Source organism: Pterocles gutturalis, unplaced genomic scaffold, assembly GCF_000699245.1.
Source record: "Pterocles gutturalis isolate BGI_N339 unplaced genomic scaffold, ASM69924v1 scaffold52471, whole genome shotgun sequence".
In the NCBI taxonomy this organism is placed as follows: Eukaryota; Metazoa; Chordata; class Aves; order Pterocliformes; family Pteroclidae; genus Pterocles; species Pterocles gutturalis.
Window position 1 is genome coordinate 1,896 of NW_010099784.1, and position 22,189 is coordinate 24,084.

The 22,189-nt window shown below is 35.8% G+C and overlaps 1 protein-coding gene across 1 annotated transcript; it reads right to left on the reverse strand.

The window, feature by feature from the left end:
• Positions 1 to 8,629: 8,629 nt before the first annotated feature.
• Positions 8,630 to 21,498, reverse strand: ERCC4 (excision repair cross-complementation group 4; the record flags this gene model as incomplete). Its single annotated transcript, XM_010077141.1, is given in 11 exon segments — positions 8,630 to 9,363; positions 10,455 to 10,567; positions 11,287 to 11,379; positions 13,107 to 13,698; positions 14,868 to 14,978; positions 15,561 to 15,689; positions 16,034 to 16,214; positions 17,362 to 17,569; positions 18,641 to 18,681; positions 18,684 to 18,838; positions 21,318 to 21,498. Coding segments are annotated over 11 exon segments (2,538 nt in total), but the record flags the coding sequence as incomplete, so codon positions are not given.
• Between the last annotated feature and the right edge of the window lie 691 nt (positions 21,499 to 22,189).

Consider the following 22,189-nt stretch of genomic DNA (forward strand, 5'->3'; position numbering starts at 1 on the left):
GTGGCAGAATGTTGCTGGAGGTGGCTGAGACTGGCTTAGGGTGAATCAGGGCATCGGTCTCAGGAACCAAGAGAAACTTCAGTGTATGCTACTCGGAGTACCACTAGACACTGAACTTAAGGTTTTCACCTTAAACTGGTAATAAATAACAGCATCTCAGAAGTGAAAAAGCATATGGAAGGATATGAAAGATAAGACTTTAAAGGTATAAACAGTGGCTAGTTTCATTTTCGCACTTCACCGTAGACTTGCTTTGTCAGTTTGGGTATATCCCTTTGCCTTTAGTTTTTCTGGCTCCCTATTTGTGTGATAAAATAAACACACCACCAAGTGCATGACAGAATTAAGCTCTTAATATGATAGTCTAGCACACGGGCACAGTACTCTCCTCATAGGGCCTCTCTGGTGTTTGACTACAGGTTGTATTCTTTCAACCACAACAGATCAAGTTACATGAGTTCCACTTATGTCCATAGTCATTAAAAAAGACAATTATTGTATTAATGTAAGAAATGACCAGCAAGCCTGTGAGCAAGCCTACCCCATTACCGTACCTAACTCTGAACTTTGTATGCTACTTTTCACCTCATCTCTTTGTTAATGCAAAGACCAAGACATAGAGGAGCCATGTATACTTCTGATACATGAGAAGAAACAAAGCAAAATATAATAGGAGCAAAAACAGAAGGGAAGTTTCTTTACTATTATCAAGACTTTATAACCTGTTACAGCTAAAGAGTTAAAAAAGTTGAAAAAGGAATTACTGTACCTGTTTAAGTCTCTTTAAAATCTTTTTTCCAATATAAAATTTGTAGTTAAGTTCCTAGTTTAAACTGTTGTTATTCGATGTAAATAAGATCTGTATAATACCTCGGAAAAAATCTGGTGGTAGTCTTGCCTAATGGACTGAGAGTACTTGAAAACTTTTATTATTTTCTTTTTTTGGATGCAACTTCATCTCCAATCTGGTTAGAGTCCTTGATCCAGTTTTAGGGTTTGAACTTTTAAGAATTTTTACGTTCAGTAAACAAACACTCCAAAACCTCACTTACGTGCAGAATGCTTCATTCTTGAAATATTGTACTGTTCCTAAAATTGCATTTAGGTAAGAAGCGGTTCACCTTTGGACAATGAAACCATTTAAAAAAAACCAAAGGAGAGGAGATAGCTCTGACTTCCAGAAACAATCCTAGCTGACTGTTCTGGGAATGATCTTCAGAATTACCTCATTATTTATTCTTGGTGCAGTCCACCAATTAAACAAACAGTTTTATATATAGAAGCAGGGATGGGCTTAGCTTACTTTTTCAGGGTCATTTTCAGAGACACGGACACTGAAGATGTGCAGGCTCATATTACCCAACACAGCAGATACTCGGTGTGTATGTGCATGTGCAGCTGCATGTGTAATGTTACATGTTGTCACCAAAGTTGATAATGAATGAGGGGAAGTCAGAGATTCCTGGTGCATATCAGTTAAAATTCCTCTATCTGTGTAATAATATTAATTCTTTGTGGTATAGCTGAAGGTGATCTGAATATTTACATGCTGCCCATCTCTGTGTTAGGAGTGTCTGTCATCGGCAACTAGTGGTCATAACAGTGCTTGCAGACCGCAAGCTTTATAATTCAGGATGGCATTTTGTAAGTTACAGAAAAAACAGATTGATACACTTCAGCATGCATCTGTAACACATGAAACAAGTGGATTACATAGACTTCAGCAGTTGGCATCATGGAATAGTTTAACACAAATACATGTTGATTTTTAAAGACTATAGTTCTTTCCAACACTTAACATTCACAGATTTTAAAGATGAAGCAGCAACAAAGTGTCTTTTGACAATGGGACAGCTACATAGGGGGATTTTGTTAAAGAAAATTTGGACTAAAGTAAGAGACATGGCATTAATATTTTTGCTGTTACAGATCTCCCAAGTTCTAATAAAAATGATTATGCATGAAATGTGAGTCTTTGCCCGCTCCGAAAACTTGACAATTGTATTACAGCAATGTGATAAAAGGGCCATGAGACAGAAATGCCACAGGAGTTTGCAACTTCTTCTATTTATGCATAAGATTCCAAGAATTTTGTTGTACGTAAAAAAATGCTTTGAAAGATTTACAAGGCTGGCAATAATTTATAAAATCAACTGATTATAATTTTATTGTAACTATATTTGACCTGGTTTTACTCTGTTTAAAAAAAAAAATCCAAGACAGAACCAAAAATTACATGTTGCAAGAACTGCCAATCTGCTGCTCTGTGTTTTCTCTACGTGTCAGTTTTCCAAGTGTGAAGTGCCTCAAGTCTGAGACCAAAATGAAAATGAAGTACAATACATTTTTTATATAAGTCCCTGGATATTAAGTACTGAACAGGGCTCCAGTGCAGCCGGTCTTGCAAAGAACTCGATGTTAGTTGTGCTCAATAGACATCACAAACCACAGCAATATTCAAGCAGCACTCCTGAAGGCAAACAAATGGACAAGAACACAGGCAGACATTCTTAGGGTAAGAGAAGCAAAAAAAGAAATAAATTAGAAAATTCCAGAGGAAAAATAGAAGAAAGATTAAAGTTGAATGGAGAATCTGAGAATAACGCAAAGACAGCATAATGAGAAAAAAGTTACAAAGAGACTGTAAGATGTTACTCAAGTCAGTGTTGAAGGGTGTTGTGGGTGTAGGATATAGAGACCTCCACTGCAGTGGGACATTCCTGGTGCCCTCGAGCCCTGTGACATTCCATTCACCCAAGAGGGTGTTCAGAAGGTGGATGACGATGTGCATGTCCCACTGCATACACTAATGGGAACCGAGTAGCTCTGTGCAAATAACCCAGATTAGAGCTATGCTGCCCATTGTTACGGGGGCTGCAATGCAGCATGGCTAAGTTCAGGCATTATGTGCCCATGTTGCCGGGCAATCTCCTGGGCTGTGAATCACTGGGGAGATCTTTTTCTATGTGTTTGAAATTTGAACGTTGGTATGTTTCTGTGAACGGTAGGTAGGAGTCACTAAAGAGAGATAAACCAGAACTACTTCACTGAATCTACAGATGAGAATTTGTTTCTCTTCTTGCTAATCCAATTATGCAACATTCCAGTGTATACTTGTGAGCTTTCTGCAGTAGGGTTGATGGAATTTGAATTCAGTTGAACTGTAGTTATCAAAGAGAAGCTGGAACGGGGGGAATGGTGATTTTAAAATTAAAATTTTACAAATTTATAGTACATATGTGATAGATTCAGTAATTATTTTGAAAATTCTACCTCAAAAATGATAAATGTACTCTCTGGCATTCTTGAAAATCCTCCTGTAAGGCCCTTGCCTAAAATCCTTTCATCAGTAGTCCCAGCTGTGGTTGCTAGCTTAATAGTTTCTGAAATTGTGTTTAGTCTTCTTTGGACCTAGTTCATGGCAAACCTTACCATCTCATGAACAGAAAGAGACTTCTGTGTGGTTTTACTTTGGATCTCCATAAAAAGACTATTTATTGTGATCTGCTGAACAAACTCATATGAGAAGGGTAGCCATGAAAAAAGGCAAATCAGTTGCAAACCTTTTTTTGGCACCTGACCACTGTGTTTTCATAAACAGAAAGAAAGAATAAAAATGAGAATGGTGTAAGTGCCATTCTGAGAGTTGAGGAAGAAGCTGGGAGCTCAAGAACATTGCTGAATAATAATTCCAGTCTGGAAACAATGTCAGTTGTTTAATAACTACGGTTTATTGCTCTTTGATAGTAGATAATAAAGTTCAAGGAAAAAAGAAGTGATCCTGAGTGACAGAGGACCCTAGAAATGAAATCTGTTTTTATTTACAGAGGGAAGCTCATAGAAAAAGAACTAGGGTAAAATGCAAACTAAGAAAACAGTATCTATTTAATAATAATATTTTTTTTTAATCTATTGCTCTAAAAAATCACACTAAAATTAGTACATATGCAGGCCCATTTTGATATATTGCAGCAACATCTGTTTAGACAACAAATCACCATAGCAGTGTAGTAGCCCTGGTTACCCTTCCTAAATTCAGTAAGACTAAAGAATTAATCTCTTAGCTAAGTATCAGCTAGCAAAGCTACTGAACATTTCTTCCCTGTTTTCAAGACTGTGTGGCTGAGAATATTTCTTCCTTTTATTTTATTGCAGAGAAGCTTGTAAAATACAGATCAAAACTCCAGTAAAAAACCAGGCAGCCTATTTGTATTGAAAAGTCTAGGAGATGAACTCTTAACATTTTGTACTCAAAAAATGGCCCTGAAGTTTTGAAACACTTGAATCTTTCCTTGTACAACCTTATAAAAACATTTAGTCAGTCATGTACATTCTCTCTCTCTCTGGCCTTTTACAATGGAGTACATTTTTTTTCCCCAGAACCTACTGGCTGATTTCAAGAATAAAATACAAGGGAAGATAACAGTGCTAAACAGTTTGTTTTCTGCAGGAGCCTCTTAGTTCCTTCTTATTTAGTAACAGTTTTTCTGAGCCTTCTTATATATATATGTTAGCTGCATCGAGTTAGTGGGGGAAAAAGCAAAATTTTTTTCAGTCATTATGATACTGATTTCATTAAAGACTCTTAAGAGAAGCTAAAGCTAAGAAATGAACAATTTCAAGTGTCAGTGTTTCATTAATTGAAGCCAAAGAGAAGACAGGAGCTCTGAATTATCTCTCAACTACATTCTGGGTCAAATTAAACTGTGACTCTCTCTGATCCACTTTTAGTGGCTGGCGGGAGGGCAGGAAGGCTTAAAGCTACTCTTTTGATTACCAAATACTTGAGTCTTTGCCATCATTCTGTACCACATGAATCTTGCAACCTTTCAGAGTCATGCATTTTTAGAATTTGAATCTTGATTTAAAAATAAACAGGCAAAATTGTTAAATTGTTAAAATGTTATTGATAAATATCAGTTATGTCTTATTCTCTTATTCTTAACTAGGTTGCTAGCCAACTGTGGAACAGGGTATTAGGAATATTATTGAAGAGAGGAAGTTTTGGAAAAGATGACTACAGAAAAAAATTGAAAACCTTGGGAGAAAAGTGTATGCAATTGCAAATTAAGAAAAAATAGTTCATATATTGCCAGTGAGTGTATTTTCAATGCAAGAACGTATCTCACAGTTAAGTAGATATTGAGGACTTCATATGAAAAACATAAAAGGGTGTTTATGCTTAGTTTGAGTTAATTCTGCAAATATCCAAAATTCTTGCTATTATGTCAAGAAGGAGTGAACACGCAAAGTAAGTTACAAACTGTTACAAAATCCTGGAGCAATAGTTTCCGAACTTTTTGGTTTATAACCCTATTTGCATTTCTTAAAACCACATCTTGTAGAAAACTGATCAACTGAATATTAAATGAATGTAGGCTATCTTTGAGTAAGAGCTGAGGAGAACTTTATCCTAAAGTAGCCCTTAGAGAAGGATTGTAAACCCTGCTAGGACCCAGCCTATGGAGCCTGAAATAAAAATTGTCAGTTGATAAGCCCACACATGACAAGTTTCTTTAGCGACCCTCAGTTACATTTCTTTATGCTGTTTGGCATATAAATAATGTATTCATTTAAATAATTTTTGGCAGATGTTTGCTTTTGGATTCTATTCTACAGTCATAGAACTGGAATTCTTGATGACTACAGAAAGCTTTAGATACAAAAGTTTTTATTTTTAAAATTATTTGTGGTTGTACTATCACTCTGCAAATGAGAAAGCCTCACAATCACAAAAATCCTCACATTTACACTTTTGTACTTTTTAAAAGAGTCACTGTTCTTTTACAGTCTTTTAGCATATTTTATATGTGGTATGGATTTCTCATCAGCTGGTTTACATTGAAGTTCTGGAAGCATAAATTTGAAAGTGATCAATACAGCTGGTACTAGAAAAGCTCTACTATACATGTTCATGAAGAAAAAGTAATTTTGAAGGTAAAGTTCGTTTTGGTTAGGGGACTGTTCACAGACAACATGGCAACCAAAATATGTCCTTTTCCATTATACCTAGAAACTGCAGGTGTCACCACTAGCACCAACAGTATCCAGATAACTTAAACATATGGACTACACTATAATCTCTCTTGCATGAAATTAATTTGCTAATATAAGATGGCATTTGTTCCTAAGAAATTTTGGTTTTATTGTTATTCTAGAAGAAACCTTGTGTAATCAAAGCCTAGGACAAACTGCAGGAACAAGCAACTTGCTGACTTGAGTTCCCAATGGCATATAAACCCCACTGGTTTCACATTTTCAGTGACCTTGAAATGTCTAGCCTTGGTTTGGGGGTAGGAAAGAATCTAAGACACTCTTAAACTGAAGGTAGTTTGTTTTGTTTGGCTTTTTTTCTAATAATAAAAAAGCATAAACTTAAAACATCAAGTAATGACAAGAAGATGTATAAAATTTCATTACTGTTGATGAAAGCAACCTAAAGAACACCATAAGGCCAGGGAATGCATCCTACGGATTTTCATCATTTACTCAAACATTTACCCAAGACCTCTTCCATCTTTGTTCACAATTTGTACCTACTCTCCCAGAAAGACACACCTGGACTTGCAAACTAACCTAATACAGTAAAATGCTAAAACACAAATCAGCAATAATAACATAAAACAATGCTACTTGTGGTTATTTTAAAGAAAAAACAAATCCTGCATTAGACAAAAAAACCCCCAAAATTACAAAACTTCCACATATAGAAACAAAAGACAATTTAAATATTTAGCAAATATTAATCATTTAATTGCATTATGTGACTTTGATCTAGCGTATAACACAAAGCTACAATGTCATAACCTCTTCATATACTCTTCATTTGCACCTTATTCAGATCTAAGAAAAATAACCAAAACACTGACAAAGCAGAGATGCAGTACCTCTGGAAAAAAAAGCCACCAACCAAGCCCACAGTTCATAGAACACCTTAATGATGCAAATGCACAAACAGTACATGTTTTCAAAGGCTGTTCAGCTCTCCTTTTCTGAACCAGGCTCTATAGGCCATGCATTCAGGACAGTTATGTTCTTACTCTGATTTTCAGTTCTCTTAGCACCACTTTCCAGGCATTCTCAACCCTGAACATTTCTGAGCTTCTTGCTCTGAATAAGCAAAACTCTCATGGAAAGACTTATAAAGAGATCTGCATCTGCAGAAAAATATTCACTTTGAAAATCTGTCACAGCTCAGTCGTAGGCTCTTAAGTTAATGAATTCATAATTCACATTTAAAATGCACAGCAAACATTAAACCTGAAAGTGCACAGTACAGTTTTTACTGAACCTAAATACAGAAAAATCAATACTTTCTCCTGTAATGATGGAGATTAGATTGATCTGTTAGCATTAGAATCATGTAAATATGTATGTGCAAGTAATTATAGATAAAGACTTTGTAATTAGCTAATGTAAATACATTAGTGTGTAAGGACACTGGACCAACCCTTCTGGCAATGGCAGTTTGTTACACAGTTGTCGGATCAAAGTTCAGTGCAGAATATACGCTTTTAACAATATACACATTCACAAACTATCAAAACAAGAATAATTTTTCCCAGTTGTATGCTACACAGAATACTAAAAGTTTTATCTTCCAGGTGACAATAGCTTTACTGAATTTATTGACAGATGGTCTAATTAAAGACATTAAAATGCAAGTGCAATAGGACACAGAAAGAAGACCATAGTGGAAGAACTGTCAATGCTTTTGGAAAACCTTACTTAGAAAACTATTGCATTTTATGAGAGGAAATATGCTGTGGTATAAAAGAATTGTCCCAATGGTATACCTAGATTTTTCATTTTGAAGTGAATAAGGTGACAGAGCTACCAAAACCAATTAAAAAAATAAAGCATCTTAATTAAAAAAATAAGGCACGCTGAGAATTAAGTTGTATTGTAGCACCACAGAATCCCCATCCAGTCTAGACCAAAGGAATGCACTTTACAAGATCTAGCAAGACAGAGCTGTACTGACTTTGGAATGTCAAAAAAGAAAGTGTAACTTCTAGTAAAGTAAGCAAATATAATGTAGAACATACAACACAATTATAGTTTACTGTGACAAAGAATTATAGTTTTCTGTGACAAAGGCTTACAATGATCTAAAATTCATGACTGAGTCCAAGTATGTCCTAAACAAACTCCTGACAAAAGACCACCATGTGTTTCAAATAGCTCCATCACAAAATTGGCAGTTTCCAGAGAGTAAGATGTTAATAAAAATGGCAAAAACAAAGTGATATAACACGCAGCAGGTCACGCATATTAATCAAAACACAGTACATTTTTAGCTTTAACAAGACATCATAGCTTTCAAAAGGAGACACTTTTATCAATTAGTCTTAGCATGTAATTCTTATGGACTTGGTGAAGAACTTAGGTCATTCAGTGATATTATAGAATTGGTTAAAGTGCTGTAGAAAAAATAAAAATAATTTCTATTTGTCTATTGTTTTTTAAATTCCTCCAGTAATAAACTCAAATGTTAAAACTGATGGAACAGCATTAGCAAGAAAGAGCTGGTTATCTTAGAGGGCATTTATTTAAATACTTCATGTACTTTGGCAAAGTACTGTGCAAGAAAAGCTTATCTATGCTGTACATCGAACAATCTCATTAGTCATCTTTTACTTTTTCCTTTAGATATTGCCTCTTCATAGGTCAGATGAATAAAGTCAAAGAGTTGCGTGGCATTGGCAGCATTACCCAAAATCTTGGAGAGTTCGTCCTTTGACAGTGTCACTAGCTCTGCAATGCTTTTAACGTGGTTCATTAAGGCACGGCAGTTTTTTGCATTAATACCTGGCATTTTTAATAGAAAGTCCTGAGGACCAGGGTTATACTTGTCCGATTCAGGAAGGATTTCAGAATCTGCTGTGACAGCCATTGCCGTTTCTGCATCAGGTTGGGGATGGTTTTGTTTTAGCTCTTCAAACAGTTCAGCAGTAGCATGGGGAGAGGGACACCACAGGATACGTAGCTTTGGGAAATGGAGTGTAAGAAGGGTTAGTTTAGAAGTAATATCATTACTGGAAATTTCCTGGTGTAGAGAGCCTCGTGGAATCAAGGAGAAAGGTTTGTTAGGATCAAATTCAATCAGAAGGATTGGTCGCTTATAGTAACGGGACATAGAAATGCATTGTGTATACAGTCTTCCATTATTTAAGGAACCAATCAGATCACTGATACTTTTCCGCTCTACACAGATATCAGGAGTTAAAATATAATCTCCAACTTCCAAAGTGACAGGCTCAATGTCAATGCCACGACGATGAATCAGTGATGGAAGCTCACTGCGAAATTCCCGCATATCCACTATGACAGTTTGCTGAACACTCTTCTGTTCCTGTCCACCTAAAGAGCAACATAAACACAGTTAACCTAATCCTTATGACCCCGACTCTGGCTGTACAGTTTCCTGTGTGCTGCCAATGATGCTGTAAAGGGTAGACTTCACATTTCACAGATCTTCACTAATGCAGCAGTATAGTTAATCCAGACTTTAATTTTTCACTGTTACATACAAAAATCCGTTGCCAAATTATGTACTGTAGTTTATGGGGTATGCTCTGCAGTTTAATGGAACTATCGCGCTACCTGGTATAAACTTTGTATATGTGACAGTGAAATATGTTAAACTGTAGATGAAAATTATTTAAATGCATCAGGAAAATCTTCACAAGCTGCCCACAAAACAAGATAACAAAGCTGATCCTTTTTATTTCCATGTTTCCCACAGAAATATGGCACTTTACTGCAGGAGTTATATTTTAGCCTCTTATAGATCTGTAGAGGGACACATGAAGAGACTGCAGCATCAGGCCACAAAAGACATAATAGCCAAGATTAGAGAGCATATGGTGAAGGAGAGCAGGGTTACAAAAATGACAGCAAAGAAAAATAGGGACAGAGCTGTAAAGATGAAGTCAGAGTATACATGCCAAAGGAAAGGAACAAAAATGTGGTTAGAACTGCAACAAAAGAAAAAAGATGTATTATTGAAAGGAAAGTAAACAAACAACACATTCTGCAGTTATTTACCCAGGCAATCTGTTTTGCCAAGACCAAAAGAAGTCCCCAACATTTACTAAGTCAAAGGCAGTGTTGTCCTTGAGCATCTGTAGAATTCAGTTTTAATTCTCTTGACCTCACTACAAGCAATACTAGACAACCTCATAACCAACAAGCTGCCCAGAAACAATCCAAATGGTATCTGTCTTAATGTTAAAATACTTCATTAATCTGTATTTTCTTTTCAAATAAAAACATAATTCATTGTCATCGCACAGACAGAGTAAGGGAGATAATGTCTCTTTACCATCAGGACTGCAGTGTCAACGTGCAAGGTGTCTGTGACCCAGACGCTTTGAACAGAATTTAAACGCAATAGTTACAGGTCTTTTTCAAAGCTTAGAGCCGTGAGCCCGCCTTCAGGAACTGCTCACCTGCTTTGCGTGTGTCAGTAGAAAAAGAGGCAGGTTTAGCATCTCTTATTAGGTCTAAGTTTGTTTCATCTCTTCCTTCTCTTTCTTCAGGAATAACCATGCTGGCCTTCTCTCTAAGGAACCACAAACAAAGAAACACTATACTGCAATTGTATGAGAAAAAATAGATCAAAATACTTAAATACCCTTCAGTCAGATGTAAAATTATATATAGTTTAATACTAATTGCAAACCTGATCAAGAATGCAATTGACTAGGTTTTCCAGATTGCTGGGCTAGATGCTATATTTTTATTTTCAATTGTTAGCACTTTCTAGCATCTGACTTTTTTATTTTTAGAACTTCTAAGGGCATATGAAACAAAGGAACTAATGACTAGTAATAGCAGTATAACCTGGTGAGAAGACACTGTCAGCAAAAATAATGCCTTATGCAGTCTAAGAAAACAAGTGTTTTGTTCCCGAAAATGACTTAAGTCATTTTAAGCCTTAGAAATACCTTACAAGAAATGCTACCTGCAGACAAAAACCACATTTACAGAAACGAAATTCATAGACAATTAGGGAAAAAATACAAGTGGTGCTGTTTAGCCTTTGAAATTTAATATTAAAAACCCTAAAATTAAGGAATAAAATATCAGGTGCTTTGAAAAATAATGTTTTGACTTGTCATTGATTCTCAGTGGGAAAATTCTCTACATTTGAAAAGTAACTGAATTAAAAGCTTATTTAAAGCCTTCACACAGTTAAGAACTGCACTCTATTTAAAATGTAAGCATCTAAGGGAATCATATGAAACATTAATAATAAAGGTAGTAAACTAATTTTATTACCGAATTAGTTTTTCAAAGGCCTCCTTCTCTTTTCTCAGAGCTGTGAGATAGCGCTGTTCTTCTGTTGAGCCCCCATATATGAGGAAATAAACCCTGTAGGTTTGGAGGGAAAAAAAAAAAAAAGAGAATAGAAAAAAAAAGAGATCAGAAAACTTCACATTGAGTTAAAAACACCCACAACAAATATTTAACATTAGCAGCAGTACGTGCCTGACAAGTTAGTATTTGCCTTAAAAAAAGACAAGTGAAAAGACACTATCTTTTTCTGTAATGATAGCTCTGTAAAGATATTCCAAAATCAGCAGCAAAAATTCTTATACACAGGGTTCCTTCTTTTCCCAGTGGCAGATATGCTTACTGGAATTCTGGGATTCAACCAGAGCGGACTCAGAATTCAGCCAGCCATTCAGTAAAGACACAAAGCAACTATAATGGAGAAGCTACTTTCTTACTGGTTTTAAAATCTTCCCAGTAGAATATCTGTAACAAACTAAAAAATCTGCAGTCATGCTGGGTTAGGAGAAAACACCATCTAAGATTTTAAACTGATCTATTTGTACAAGGAAATCACAGGTTCTACAAAGAACAAGGTGTCATTTATCTCACAGAGATGATCACACCAACAAGTTTTATTCCACAAATAGGGATTTATATGGAACATATAAGAATTAATAATTACCCTAAGGAATTAATTGCCTATAGCTTTTCAGCACAGACATTTTTTCCAATATGTTTAATTCAGGTATATTTTGACAGACTGATAGGATTTTACTCCTATTACTTTTTTCATATGGTGCATCTCCTAACCCCTACTTGCATGACTGCATCTCGTTTTCCTGCTCTGAAGTGTGGGAACGTGATGCTGGAGGTAGATACAACACATGCCAATTAGGCAATTCAAAATAAATGGTACAAATAACCCACTGATTTTCCTTATGCAATATACTTTGCGAGTTCTGTCATTTTTATCTGCATTACAGAGTCCTTACCTGGATATCAGGTACAGACACATTAAATGCTGCCAAACTGATTTTCATTTTCAGTTACAGTGCATATATACAAATATTTGACTGGAAAATTATAACTGCTCTGTTAAATTAATGCAAATAATTCTCAGGAGATGATTAAAGTATAAAGCATTATAATTCAAAAGGTAGTAATTTTATATGCCAATAAATTGTGTTTCAACTGTGGTAAGTAAAGTATGTTTATTCGAAGAGTTAAGAAACTGCTGTAAATTATTTTCAGAGAGCTACAAGTGTAACTATAGTTTACTGCATTCAAGAAATGCTACATCAGGCAGCCATATAAATGAGCAAGAACGGAAAACTTTACAGTATTTTAAGTTTTCTTTTAAGTTTTCTATATTTTTAATTAGGCTGTAACGTCTATTCATAAAATTGAGTTTTGCAATTTATAAGTGTATCAAGTATATGTACACAATACGGAAAGCTCTGAAGCTTACTGTGTAAAAATCATACCTATAGAGACAGTTTAAAATGAGACTACAGCACCTCAAAATGGATCTATTGGTGCTAAGATCATCTAGGCAGAGCTCTTGTAGAAGACGGAATGTACTTTTTAAAATTTTTTTCAGGTACATAGGTATGTTTCTGTTAGGTGACTAAATACCTGCTGGGAAGTCAAAATTATCTTTTGGTTAAATCAGACATTATACTTTTGTTTAAAATTAAGAAGAGAGCTAAACAGGAATTAAAAGGTAGCTAAAGAAAATCACTAGATGCGTGTTCTGCCTTGACTCCTGAAAGTGCATTTGTTTTTTCTTTAAGACCAAAATTAGACTGACCAAGTCAACTTGCCTCAAAGGCTTCCCAGGCCTGCTTGCCTTGTAGATTTCCAGCTGCCGAACAAAAGTTAGTTCTGCATCATATAATACAACATATCTTGGTTCTACTTCATGCAGTACCCGAGTGAGTGCATAGGGATCACCACAACCCTGCAATGGATGAATAATTGTGAGCGGGTTCTTGAAAATACCGTAGTAACAATCTGAGGGTAAGTTCAGACAGAAGTCTTCAGGCATAGTCTCTTCAATAGTGCTTTCTTGGCTACTGCTTAATTCTTTGTTTTCTTCCACCACTAACTCCTCTCTCTTTTCCTCCTCAGTTTTGCCCATCATTTGGATTATAGTCCGGTCTTGCTGCTTCTTGTGTTTATTTTGTTTTGAGGAAGCTGTGAGTTTGGCTTTTTTGGCTTGAGGCCCCGTGTCTGGTCTGGCATTTCCTTTGGATTTGACAGCTTTTCTGTCCTTAATCCACACTTCTTCAGCTTTTTCATCCTTTCCGAAGGTTCTGTTATACAGTCTTGTTAAAAAATCTTCTGCTCCAGCAATAATATACTCCCTGAGCTGTGCACAAGCTCGGTCATCACTGGCACAAATAAGCACTTGCCCTGCAGTCAAGAAACAATATCATGTTTATAATCCGCTGTGCTGTACTTCTTATCCAGCTACAAGACATCTCTTGAGCAAGTTGGTTTTAATGATCGGAGAAGCATGCCTGCCAAAAATGCCTTTACATTTGGTTGTCACAGTTGCTCTGGACTTTCAGGGAGTCTGAATTGCGTTAACATTTTGTACCAAACAAGATTAGAGAAGGTTAATGGAAGTTCAGCATTCCTTATTCTTACACCATCTAAATTAGTGAGGTTTTCCTTTGACCATCTGAAATGGGGCAGATATCCAAGTATGTTTCACTACATGCTATAACTGCTTTTTTTTTTTTCTTTTAAATTGTGGAATAAGAGAGAACTTAATTTAGACTGTTCTAATTTTCAGCCTTTGTCAGCTGTGTTAGAGGGTCTGAAAAATACATGTTTCACACAGTATTATTGACGTTTTTGGGCCTTGAATAACAATTCTCCACAAGCTGACTCAGATAAACTCCTACAGCAGCAGGTGAGAGAGCTAGTTCTTATCCAGATTCAGAACACTGTGGGTGAGAGAAAAGAGCACTTTTTTACCCTTACTATTTCCTAAAATAAAACTTGTTGAAATTTAAGGGGATGAAAAGCCCTAAAATAGGAAAGGCAGCAAAGCAATTAGTTAGAAACACACTTGCCTCTACTCTTTACCCCATTTACGTGCATCTCCTGGAGAGGCAAATTTTTAGGTGCATGAGAAGAATGTGTGAGATGGAACAGGCATAAGACAAAACTCCTATTTTTTTTGAACCTGAACTTGAATAATGAGTGAATGGTACCTTGATTATTATATATTCCCACATTATTAGTTTTATTGGTTTTGAGACTCAGGTATCAGTACAATACTGAAATGTAAGTTAAAATATTTTTTAGTAATAATACAGGTTCTTTTCTAAACAGTATTGCATAATAACCAACAGCATTACTCTTTTAGAACAAGAGCTACACAGGAGTTTATGTAAAACTATTTAGTTCTGCATAGTTTATATACATAAACTCCTTCAGTCCACAAATTAATAAATTTAAAATTAGATCTTTAATAAAACTACAGTAAAGAATTAGGCTTCTTTTCTCAAAAGCCAAGTAGAAGTAAAAACTAGTTGTACTGTGAAAACTGATATCATTTAGTATTCTCTCACCTGGACCACCAAGGTCTTCACTGTTCTTATTCTCATTTTCAATCTCTTTCAGTACTTCTCTCAAAGCTTCCCATTTTGGGTTACTTTCTAGAACCAGTTCCTTTTTCAGTTCTGAAACAAAGTCAGATTGAACACAGCAGCTCTTAGAGCCAAAATATCCTTCAGAACTTTAAATTAGTGGTTAGATGTCAATAGTGTGATGGTTGTTGGCAAATAACGATATTCAACAGCCTACATATGCAACTTATTCTAATAGGGGTTGGAGAGCACTCTTAGAGTCACTTAAAAATGGGGATAAGCATTTTAGTGAAACAAAAAGTTAAAATATTCACTCATTCTTCAATTCTGAAACTCCTGAATATTTTTTTTAATAAAAGCAATGGCAGCCTCCTACCCGTTCATGTAAAACAAAAAACATCAGGCTAAATATCAATGTAATTCAAGAACAATTTCACAAAAGCTCTCACAATGATCAGCTGAGCAAGCTTAGAAGACCCCCTTACTTCTTCATGACTGTTTTATGTTGTTTATTATATGCTTTTTCAACTAAGATTATGTCTCAACTTATCTCAGCTAACAGATTGAGACTCGAGCTGTGTAAAATCATGTAGGGAACCACAGCACAAGGAATAATATGCAGAGCGTTTGAAATCGTGTGACACTCTCAAGCTTAAAATTAGGAACGATCAGTACCATTTTCCTTCTTTACATCACTTTTTTCAGAGACTTTGCCTTTCTGATTCAGTTTCTCATCTGCAATGCGATAAACTCTAGCTCGAGCATTCACAAACATTGAAGTACTGGAGTCAAGAAACAGCCAACCTAAAGAGGAAAAGAAAGCAGCAGTAGTTTGACATTTGCATGGCATATGTTTTTCAACCATTTCCAGTAAAAACCCCAGATCTGTCATCTGGAATACCTGTGCTACCTGCTTGCTATGTTATTACTAGTTTAGTAAAAAACAGAAATGTGATGCAAATCTCACACTGTTAAGTAACAGCAGTTCAGTGGGAAGATGAAAGCATTATCTGTCAATAAAAACCTACGTCCTTATGGCTGGTTATATAAAACCTAATTAGATACCTTCATATATTTGGGAATGTTAATTAAAAATACCAACATTTCACTGTTTCATGCATTAAGTTGTGTGGTTATTCAGTGTTTACCTGAATTCTCACCAAAAGCTTTTTCACTTGCTTTCAGTGACTCCAGAAGATTAAGGAAAGTGACACAATCATACTGAGTTAGATACAGTAGCAAAGTACGTAATATCTTCAAATCCTGGACCAAAGATTTTGTCTTAGCTCCAAGTTGATGCCAGAGAGGATCTAAGTAGTGACGTATTGTCTAGAAATATAAATTGGAAAGTTCAGGATGGCAAATATATAGCATACTAGCAAAGATAAGAATGCTCTTTTTTTTACCTTTACCGGGAATGCCACTAGTTTCACAAAGTTATTAAACATTCACAATTAGAGATGTGATGATGAGGTCTTTGTTTTGATACATAATAATCTTTTGCAAAGTTAACATAATATAGATACCTTTATGTAAAACATTTCACCAATTAGCAAATACATTTCATTTAATGCTTTCAGTACATCTTTTTCTTTCCATATAATACTAAAATACTGGTAAAATTAAAAAAACCCCACCCTTATTTACTGGTACTGGCCTGTGCCTTTAGTATCTAGTATCCTTTACTTAGTTAAAGTAAAAAACATCATAATGTCATTTAATTTTCAAAATAAGATGAGCACCACACAGACATGCAACCTACAGAGCATAAGAAAAAAAAAACTCCAAATATTTAAAGTACAGAAGGTCTCACATCAAATTAAATCACAGGTAACAAAAAACCATGTTTCACTACGATGGTTGAAATTTATGATTTTACCCTACAGAAAGCATATGTATGCCAAACATTGCAGATCTGCCAAAATTAACAATGCACACACAATTAATGACATATATACTAATTAAAAGATACAACCAATGCATATGCATATTAAGTGTTATATACAGTGCTTCTCCTAATAGAGAAAACAAAAAATACAAGCAGGAAATTCAAAAGGAAAAAAGGGGATGGTGTGTGTGGAAATAACTGCATACTTATCTCTTAAGTATTTTCAGCTGAAATTGCAGACATCTTTATTATAACAATGATCATAATAATAGTGATAATAATGATAATGCTACTGCTAGTAATAATAATAATATACCAACCATGAATCAGGATGTTCTTACCGTAGGGACTTTGTAAATGAAGGAAGTACAACAATACCAATACACCAAAACCCTACTGGCAACTGTTAACAGCACCATTACAGATTAACACAGTTTCTCTCCTTGTACCAGTAACAAACACGCCATGGGAGAATGCTCAGTGGCTGCTGGTTATGTGTTTTACAAATAATATTTTTGTTTGCATGGCAGACAGTCTGAAGATCTACATTGCTTAAGTTAGACACAGCAAAACAATCAAAATAGTTACCTTGTCAAAAGATTTACCAATAGCATTTTCTAAAGATAAATCTTCTACTTCAAGAGCTGGATTATAACGTTTGAGTTCTCTCAGACATGCGTTCAAAATGTCCAGGACTGAAGTCTGGATAGCAAGCATAGCAGGGGTCATTGACACATGTATTTCCACCACTTCAGGTTTATGCTTCTCTAAAAATGAGTTCACTGCTACATGAAATCTAAGAGGAAAACAGCTTATTAAGATTTACATGGATGGTCTGCTTGACCTACAATTATTCAGAAGTTTGTATAAACTACAATTAGAATGGTTTTAAATGTAAACAGGTAAGTTAATTGCGAAATAAAATCAGTTTCTACTGATGTGAATACTGCACCCTTACGACAGCCTCAGAAAACAATCTATTCCACGGTTCTGACTATAGTGATTCTAGCCATGTGAATGCTGGTGAACAATCTATGGAAAATTATTGCACTAGATTCTACATCATTATTACATATAAAAATATTAAAATAAAACAAAAAAAAAATCTCATAAGGGAGAAACTGGAATGGGTTCATAAATCCTTTGGAATCTCACGGATCCACCACCAGGTTCTGCGACATTCCTAGCTTCTCATTGTAAGCAGCAGGTGCTTGTTGGAACACTGCCCTTACAACCAGTCTGGCTGTACAGGTACAGAGCTGCTGGCTGACTTTTACTAACAGAATGAGGCTCAGAGAACGCTATGTCTGCTGACCTCTGAAACTCGATGGGCATCTCCCTTACTGCATGCTGCACCCCCAGGTCTTCTCATGGTTCAGAAGCCAAGGAAAAAAATTTAGAGACCTTCTGTTCAACCTTTCCCATCCTAGTTATGTCCATTTCTACTTCTTTGTGATACTGCAAGAAAGACTGTTAGAAGAGTTTACAAAGCAGAGTAATAGTATGTTAAGATGGAAACACATTCTAGACTGGACTAAAGGAACAAAAGGGCAGAGCAAGCGCCCAAGGCCAGAGCATCGAATGGGTAATCAGCTAAAGTGCCCAGTTCCGTTGGTGGCTCTGCTCCCAAAAGACTTAATGCATGTCACAAACTTGGCAATTTGGTTTCTATCAGTCATCAAGAAATATTCTTCATACACAACATACATGTAAAAGATTATAAAATAAAATCTAACACGTAGAAAGAGACTCATGGAGTTTCATCACAGATGGAAACAAATACCTCCATACACCTCATTTTCTTAGGAACCCATTGTAACATCCTTCTTTAAGTTTAACTCTCCAGTGAAGTAAAAAAGTCCCTTACCTTGGCCACAGATAAAGTTTCCTGACAAAAAGATTTCTCATCAAACTCTTTCCACATGGCAAAAGCCAGTGTTAAATGCAACCGCATTATCTGTAAAAGCTTTAATGAAGCCTTGCTTGTTCTTCTGGCGATAAAGTCGCAAGATAAATGCTTCCTGACAGGACTCAATGATTCTGTGTGCTTTGTATACCAAAATGCCTGGCAAAATAAAGGGTTTTAAAGTTACAAAAAGGTAAAGAAAGGTCCAATTTTGTATAATTTTTCTTCAAAACTGCCTTATTCTCTTAACATTTCTTTTCTTAAATAAAGTACAATAGGAATGTAAGTCTTCTCAAGTGATGGTTGAACAAACTTTCTGGCATTCAAACCAACGAACTCCTCAGTTTTCAGTACAGGTTCCAGTACCATGGAATCCCAGAATAGCAGAACTGGGTTAATGATGCATCTTTACCAAAAAAAAAAAAAGTCTCGTGCTTGAGTGGCAGGACTTACTAGCTTAGTTTTACTCCTGAGGCAAAACTTGAGCCTCTTAAAAGGAGCAAAAGCAAATGGAAGACATAACACACTATTACAACAAAGCAAGTTTGATATGTTCAAGATTGTGATATTTGAGTTATTTTGTTACAGAAGTTCTGGAATTACAGCCTTGTCACTTGTCAATTACAGCCATGGAATTTAAGATGCCTTTGCTTTGTAAATGAAAAAGCACCTGTAAGAAAAACACTTCCATATAACTGCTAGCCACTCAGGATCAAGTCATGGAATAATCCACTAAAAGGTATTTTCTATCTAGATATTCCTGCATCTCTCCTATGAAGCATTTCTTTTTTCAGGACATAATCATGATTGTACTAATTTCTGAATATCTTCCAGTTTGTCAAGATACGACTCCTGACATTACAGGAAACACAGAATTTGTAACAGGCCAGTAAGACTATGTGTTTGTTATAATACCTTTCTACTTTTGAGTCAGTATTTCTCTGCTGAGTAAGTGACTTCATACTGCTCTGTAAGCCTTGGTAGAAACAACTTTCCACTGTTTACTACACCAACTTGCATCATTTTTACTATGCTATTAAGTACATAATTTCTATCTGGCCAAAAACAGAAATTTTTTTTCTAATCTTAATTTAGCTGACTTTATGAGTCCATCAGATGTTAATTCACATGTAATTCTACATTGATTTTATAAACAACATTTGTCATACCTGGAACACTTTACTCATTTTTCTCCTCAAGAAACACTATCACAACTTTTTCTTGGTTTTGTCATACAATTTCACGTGCAGATAAGGCATGTTTCCAACAGAACCACCTTACCCAAGTTTTAAATGAAGCAACAGGTCTATCAAAGCTGCTGTCACACTGACCTCTAGTGGCAATGCGAAAACTATAGTCATAGAATAGAATCATAGAATGGTTTGGGTTGGAAAGGACCTTTAAGATCATCAAGTTCCAATCCCCCTGCCGTGGTCAGGGACACCCTCCACTAGACAAGGTTGCTCATTAGAGCACACGACTATTTTTTAAATCTTTGTAGTGTATTTCTTCTTTTCATACACTTAAAGTCCAAAGGTGTGGTTTTCCTCTTTTTTTTGGTGTTTTCTTCTTTGGTATGGCAAAAGATAGAGAGGAAGACATCAAGGGGAGGAAGAGAAATAAAAGTACATTGTCCAGAAAATTTGTTCACTTTTTTTTTCAACCTAGAAATATCAGAATTAACAAATCTGGTGTCCTGTGGCTATAGCATAAAACTGTTCAAAGTGTTTTACAGATAAGAGCTTATCATACATTCACCAAAAGGAAGCGGATACAGCTTCTGAAGCAAAACCTTACATTTTTCTAAGCGTTCAACATTCAGTTATGTTTATCCATTAAGAAGATGTTAGCATTTAGATAACAGTAAAATAATCTTATATTCCTGGCTCTTAGATATCTATTTTACCAGCTTTCCACCTTCGACAAGAACACAAAACCAACAGGGATTGAGTGAGAATGGGAGAAGAACATGAGAGTAAAAAGATAGTCATAGTATCTTTCATGTATAACTATGTAACAACAAAAAAGGTCACAACCTATTCTCCAAAATCTTTACTACGACAGTAGCAGCATAAATTCATAATACTGCTATTTATATAGCGTCCAAGGTGCGTCAAGACAAAGATTAGTAAGATATTGCTAATTTTTGATGGGAAAAGTAATCAGAAGTAATCTGTTAATCCAAAAAAAAGTGTGCAGGGCTGATAAAACATGACATCTAAAATCAGTTGCAGTCGCAGGCCATTCACCGAGAGTGTCCTGGACATTGTTTCACCAAGTGCAAGTCTATTCTCCTTGGAAAGCCAGTCTGAATTTTATGTTTCAATGCCAATGGTATAGTTTAACTGCTGATTTGTTCTCCAGCCAGTTACTGATATCAAAGTCATACAAATGCATTATCTAAAAACAATGTGGATGTTTTCAAATTGTATGATTAAATAAAGCAGACAAGTTTGGAGCAAAGAAAGCCATTAAAAAAAAAATCGAACTAACTCTTTGCTCCGTTTACCTCAGTCTTTGTGGAAGAACAGGAATAATTCTTCAATCTTAATACTGGTCACTAGAACTCTTCATACAGAATTAAGCTTTATGTATTTTCAAACAGAACAGTCTTACCTTTATTTAATTAAACTCTTACCCGTAATGAGGTTTGCAGGAATTCTGTCAGTAAGGAAATCTACTACAAGGATTCGACTTGTTGCAAAGATGACTCCTCCTTGTGTGTAAAATTCATATCGAGTATTATTTGTAATTTCATTGGTAACACGCCGAGGAAGATGAACAACTCCATCTGACCTCAGCTGATCAATAAAATACTCCTAAACCAGGTACAATAAAAACACAAGATTTCATTGTGGTAACTAATGGAATGGATGCAGGAAAACCTTAATTACACACTCTCCATTAATTTTGAGGAGCTGTCCAAAACAAATCAAAACCATGGTAGTATAATATACTACCTAAGGAACTCAGAATTTTCATGACTTTTCTTCTTCAGTACACTTTGTTCAGTTTCAAGTTCATTCAGGTGATTCAAAAACCTGTTTTCAGTAGCAGCCAGACAATACTTATGCAAATATGAGCCACGGGCACTCAAAGGAGCTTACATTTCCTCCTGTATGTACTAGCTGTTTTTCAGAGAACAGACAATTTCAATCCTGATCCAAGAACAGAGAACTGGGAGATGGTCATTCAGTGCGCTCACCTGCTGTCAAACACAGCTACCGCACGTAGGTCACGGACCTCAAGCTTATCTCACAAACGGCAGCTTGCGGTGTTTATCCACCCGTGCTCGCTGCAGAAAGCCCCCAGAACACACCTCCCTGCTTCCGGGCAAAGCAACTAGAGACAAACCTGTCAGCAAGTTCCACCCCCTCCTGTTCACTGGCTACTTACAGATTTCTACTATTTACAAGTTACGCGTGCAAGCTCATTTTAGCTCGTTATTATCACTAGGACTTGATCGCGCTGCAGGAGCAGAAATTCGGACCTTGATCGGCTCCCGACCGC